Below are 6,166 nucleotides of genomic sequence, written 5' to 3'. Positions count from 1 at the left end.
TTTAACCCACTGAGCCACCCAGGTGCCCCAAGAAACTTGAATTTTAAATAACTGCTATGCCAAAGGGTTATATTTGGGGGTAGCCTGCCCTGAACCTTATCAAATACTACTCAACAGTCAGAAGGAATGAACTTTTTATATTTGACAACAGGGGTAAATCTCAAAAATCCTTTGCTAAGTGAAAGCATCCAGACAGAAAAGAGCATACAGATTGTATGATTTCACTCATATGAAATCATACAGAAGTCAAGACTAATTTACAGGCATAGAAATCAGATCAGCGGTTGTTGGGGTGAGAGGGAAGGTGTTAAGGCAGATTAACTGAAAGTGGGCAAGAGGGAACTTTTAGAGTGTTGAGAACATTCAAAATCTTAACCGAAGTGGTCTTTCCATGGGTATACACACCTGTCAAAACCCACTGAACTATATACCTAAAATGACAGCATTTTATTCTATGTAAACCATACCTCATTCAAGTTTTTTAAATTACAATTTCAACTCCATTTTCTCATTTTGCAGAGTGTCCCCCAATCAACTCTCTGTTGACCTCAAGAGTTCAAAACCCCATCTTTTCCCTTATCACCATGAGAAAGTTTACAAAAAAGTCATATAATTCTATGCCCTTCACTATTGCATTTCTGCAAAACTGGCCACTTGTCACATTCTTTTTTTTTTTTTTTTAAAGATTTTATTTATTTATTTGACAGACAGAGATCACAAGTAGGCAGAGAGGCAGGCAGAGAGAGAGGAGGAAGCTGACTCACTGCGGAGCAGAGAGCCCGATGTGGGGCTTGATCCCAGGACCCTGGGATCATGACCTGAGCCGAAGGCAGAGGCTTTAACCCGTTGAGTCACCCAGGCGCCCCTACTTGTCACATTCTTAAATCAAATTTCCTACACTTGATTTAACTCAATTCAATAGAAGATCCCACTTAATTATTAAGAAACCACTGATTTTTCTTCTTGCGGAAACTGAAAAATTCAAGATCTAAAACCCGTAAAATGATTGGTACCAATTAGAATTTAGAAAACTACCAATGCCACACCTTGACTTATGAATAAACTTTTAGCAAAACTTTGTTTTCTCCTGGGAGTGTCTGGAGCACATCCATGGAGACTGATGTCCCAGAGGAAGCTGGGAAAGTGCCCCACTAACAAACCATTACTTTGAGAGAAGATTCTTGACCTAGTGTGAACTGATCTATTAATCACTTTCAGCAAAATTCTCTTAAACGCTGAAGCAATCTTGCCATTTCTTGAAAGCTTCATGAATGGAATTCAGCAAAGCCTAACAGCACTTACCTCAATTTTAGAAAGAGAGATTCAATTTCCTGGTGCAAAAAAGAAGGAAATTTTCTGTTTCAATTCTGTGCCTTTATAAGAATCTCTCCTTTCCTTTCAGTTTGCTTGTGGATAAGGACACGCCTCAGGATCAGAAGTGTTTCCCTGGGAATCATTAGTGCTGTGAATATTGCTTTGCTACTGAGAAGCAAAGAGTACTATTCTGGGTAAAGTATTGCTCTTCTGTAGAATGAATAGATAGGTCTAGCCTTGATGCCTTAAAGCCTTGAAATACGTTCCGATTAATGCATCTCAGTCTCATATAGAAACATCATCATAACCATGACTGGCCTTGGACCAGCAAGCAGTCTTAATTCGCTGCGCTTTACCTGCAACCATCAATCCTTGGGATGAATTTCATACTGGCTGTCTTTATTTGCATCCCAGTTGTACACAGCCCCCCCAAGCAGTGATTCCTGATAGGCTTCCCTTTGTGGAACTCATAATAGGGTATAATCCAGGTACCTTTGCTCCTACTCCTACACCATCGGGCATCTTCAAATTGACTACATGATCCAATTCTTGAAAAACTGAAACTGCCAGAGACAGTTTAAAAAAAAAATGGATAAGTAAATGAACAAAAGATGAGACTTGGGACATACTGCCCTTAGCCCAGATTCAGAAAAGATATATGTTAACACCTTTCTACTTTTTTCTTCTTTTGAGACAATGAAAAGCTTAAGAAAAATGAAGGATGCTTCATCAGCACAATATAGCTCAGAAAAAAATGATTCCATTCTACCTCCAACCATTGAGCATCAGGCGGGTTGAGCAAGCTCTCAGTACTCAAGATCCGGGATAATAACCAGAACACAGTCAGAAACATGGGAAAGATGCAGCCGAAAGTTTTGCATGCAGCAAGATTTATATAAAAGCTGGAAGCAGCAGCAGACTTGGAGATAAATTATTTAGCAAACAGTCCCTGTTATGTCTCCAGCATTTGAAATATAACACTAGCGTTTTATAAACATATGCATGTATCAGTCTACATAAACTCATAGGAAACTGGGGACACAGAGATTTTCCTTCAGAAAATCTCTCTTGAGGGCTTATTTTATGCCCCACAGATATTATTGCCTTAGAGTCTGTGGAGGAAGCCAAACTGTAAATACCGTTTGGTAAGTGGTCGCATATGGAAATGGTGGGGAGGAGGGTGGGAGTCACACCAGAATGAGATGGGAATTTAGACAAGGCTTCCCTGACGTGGCTAGAAGACAGACTGGATTTAGCCAGATCTGGGAGGGATTGGGAAAGGGATTCTAGGTCAAGGTAACAGCTCGTGCAAGTGATGAGCCGGGGAGAGAGAGGATAGCCCCTTCAGGGAACCGAAGAAGGGGTCAGCAAACCTTTGCTGTAAAGGGCAGACCTGATCATGAATATTTTAGGCTTTTCCGAGTCCTATAGTCTCTGCCTTAACTCCTCAACTCTGCCGCTGTAGCACCAAAGCAGCCATAGGCAATATGTAAATGAATTAGTGTGGTTCCGGGAAATCTTATTTCCAGAGAGTGAATTTGCATATACAGATAGGAATGCTTTGCTTGGTATGGAAAGATACTCGGTCATAAAGGAAGGTGTTGGTAAGGATGTGCTTTCCAGGATTCAGTCTGTTACTGCAAGCATTTGCTAGCCTTTTAACTTTGTTAGTTTCGTGTCTACGGATCTTTATTCGATGTACAGTCATTAAGTACTTTTGTATATCAGGTCCTAATTCAGCTGGTCTTGGCATTTTGAATTAAAGCTTAGTACATTTTCCTACTTGCTTAGCAAGTGTATTCACTTCATTTGAATGTGTTTTAGTCTCCTTTGTTAAGAGTCTGAATTAGAATTTGGAAATGGATTCTTGAGAGAAACATCTGTTCTATTATCTAAGTTGTATTTCACTGCTAATATATAACGGCAATGATTTTTAGTTGTATAAATAGACACAGAGAACCGTGGGGGGTTGTAAAATCAGCTCTCTTACACATATGTGTAATATAAATCAAGAATTTCTTTTAGAATGTAATAGGGGAGTGTGGGTTAATTTCTTAGGAGCCCCCAGCAGTGATCATTCTCATAGCAGTACATGGATGGGAAAGTACTTTTCCACTCACCAAGTGTACTTAGTACTTTCAAAGTCCATTAAAAGCTGGTTTAGCTGGCAAAAGGACAAGCCCAATCCTGAGTAAGGAAGAAGTGCTGAGGGTATGTATGTGCAGGCAAAGGAGGAGAAGTGTCCTGAAGGACCTTAAATGGAATCAGAATCCTCCTTTTTTCTTTTCTTTTCCTTCCTTCCCTCTTTCTTTCTTTCTTTCTTTCTTTCTTTCTTTCTTTCTTTCTTTCTCTCTCTCTCTCTTTCTTTCTTTCTTTCTTTCTCTTTCTCTCTTTCTTTCTTTCTTTTTGTCCAATCTGTATTTGAGCATGAGATTTGAAGGCACTGCTTTCTTGCTTGTCTTTCTAGAGTATCAAGGGACATGAGAAATGGCACAACAATCACAGAGTTCATCCTTCTAGGATTTCCTGACATCGAAGGACTGCAGGTCCCCCTTTTCGTAGTCATCTTTTTCATCTACCTATTAACCCTTACAGGCAATGGGCTCATAATTGCCATTGTCTGGGTGGAGCCCAGGCTACAAATACCAATGTACTTCTTCCTCTGCAACTTGTCCTTCCTAGAGATCTGGTACACCACCACAGTCATCCCCAAACTGTTGGAAACGTTCGTGGTGGCAAGAACAGCTATCTGCATGCCTTGCTGCCTACTGCAGGCCTTCTTTCACTTTTTCCTGGGCACCACCGAGTTCTTTATCCTCACTGCCATGTCTTTCGACCGTTACCTGGCCATCTGCAAGCCCCTTCGCTACCCCACCATTATGACCAGTAGCTTCTGCCTGCAACTTGCCCTCGGTTCCTGGGTGGTGGGCTTCACCATTGTCTTTTGTCAGATGCTGCTGCTTGTCCAGTTGCCCTTCTGTGGCAACAACGTCATCAATCATTTCTACTGTGATGTGGGTCCCATTCTGAAAGCAGCCTGCACAGACACAAGCATTCTGGAGCTCCTGGGTCTTTTGGCGACCATCCTCGTGATCCCAGGGTCACTCCTCTTCACGGTGATTTCTTATATCTATATCCTGTCCACCATCCTACAGATCCCTTCAGCCACTGGCCGACGGAAGACTTTCTCTACCTGTGCCTCGCACTTGACAGTAGTCTCCCTGCTCTATGGTGCTGTTTTGTTCATGTACCTGAGACCCACAACACACTCTTCCTTTAAGATTAATAAGGTGGTGTCAGTGCTGAACACTATTCTCACACCTCTTCTGAATCCCTTCATTTATACAATTAGAAACAAGGAAGTGAAAGCAGCCCTAGTGAAGGCAATGGCTTGTCCAAAGACTCTTCATCCATAGTAATTATGCAACACATCAAAATGAACTTAAGGCAGATACAACAGTTAAATGTGAAAGAGGACTGTGGAGAAGGTAAAGATGTAAAAGCAAACTATGATGGTTAAAGTTTCCTATAAGAATTTGTTGTATATGTTATGTTGTATGTATGCTATGTATGTTCATGTTATATATATATATTCATATATATAATGTATGTATGTATATTATGACCCAGGAGCCCTTCAAAAGAAATGAACTCATTCTCCTACAAGGAAACCCCACCTTCCAATTCATCCAGTAGAAAGCACAAGAGTCAAGGACAACTGTCAGTAACTTAAAAAAAAAAATGTGGGGCGCCTGGGTGGCTCAGTGGGTTAAGCCTCTGCCTTCGGCTTGGGTCATGATCTCAGGGTCCTGGGATCAAGCCCCACATCGGTCTCTCTGCCCGGCAGGGAGCGTGCTTCTCCTTCTTTCTCTGCCTGCCTCTCTGCCTACTTGTAATTTCTGTCAAATAAATTAAAAATCTTAAAAAAAAATGTAAGGAATCCTATCTCCCTCTTTGTTTATAATAACTCTTCTTGCCTCATTTCCTTATCAAAGACATAAAACATCCCACATATTTTCTTTTTTTTTTTTTTAAAGATTTTATTTATTTGACAGAGAGAAATCACAAGTAGATGGAGAGGCAGGCAGAGAGAGAGAGAGAGGGAAGCAGGCTCCCTGCTGAGCAGAGAGCCTGATGCAGGACTCGATCCCAGGACCCTGAGATCATGACCTGAGCCAAAGGCAGCGGCTTAACCCACTGAGCCACCCAGGCACCCGATCCCACATATTTTCTTAGTACTTAGTCCCTTCACAGTAGAAGTCCCTGGTAGGCTTCTAATCAATTCTAATGGGTCTTTCAGAAATGTTTTAAAGAAACCAAGTTTTTGTTTGATAATGTGTTAATAAGGGAATTTTCATTTTATTTTTTTTTAAAGATTTATTTATTTGACAGAGAGAAATCACAAGTAGACAGAGAGGCAGCCAGAGAGAGAGAGAGAGGGAAGCAGGCTCCCTGCTGAGCAGAGAGCCCGATGCGGGACTCGATCCCAGGACCCCGAGATCATGACCCGAGCCGAAGGCAGTGGCTTAATCCACTGAGCCACCCAGGCGCCCGGGAATTTTCATTTTAATAGAATACAAATGTCTACATACACCTAAATGTGTTTATTCCCACGTAATACCAAAACTTGAGGACAGCATGTGAAAATTTCCAATTGGATTAGGCCAGTTCCTATGTTCCACTCTAAGTAGTCTAGATGCCTATGAAACCAAAAAATGTTTGAGAGCCAATAGAACTATGAAGGCTTTCTTGCTGGAAAACTCAGCCCCAAGGTTACATTAATGACAGGGCTTGAATGTAAGGTTATCATGTAAGGTCCCTCAAGGAATGACAAACATATTCATTTAACCAT

At 41.3% G+C, this 6,166-nt stretch overlaps 1 protein-coding gene across 1 annotated transcript; it reads left to right on the top strand.

The window, feature by feature from the left end:
- The first annotated feature begins 3,767 nt into the window (after positions 1-3,767).
- Positions 3,768-4,730, top strand: LOC131820419 (olfactory receptor 6X1). The gene has a single exon (XM_059156012.1). The coding sequence runs from the start codon at positions 3,795-3,797 to the stop codon at positions 4,728-4,730; it is 936 nt and encodes a 311-aa protein (XP_059011995.1). The 5' UTR covers positions 3,768-3,794.
- The last annotated feature ends 1,436 nt before the right edge of the window (positions 4,731-6,166 follow it).

This window comes from Mustela lutreola, chromosome 1, assembly GCF_030435805.1.
Source record: "Mustela lutreola isolate mMusLut2 chromosome 1, mMusLut2.pri, whole genome shotgun sequence".
Classification (NCBI taxonomy): domain Eukaryota; kingdom Metazoa; phylum Chordata; class Mammalia; order Carnivora; family Mustelidae; genus Mustela; species Mustela lutreola.
The sequence above is the reverse complement of the archived record's forward strand: the minus strand, read 5'-3'. Positions and strand labels throughout refer to the sequence as shown.

Bases quoted from the DNA above. Each gene is read 5' to 3' on its own strand.
- LOC131820419 (XM_059156012.1), top strand. From the start codon at position 3,795: ATGAGAAATGGCACAACAATCACAGAGTTCATCCTTCTAGGATTTCCT.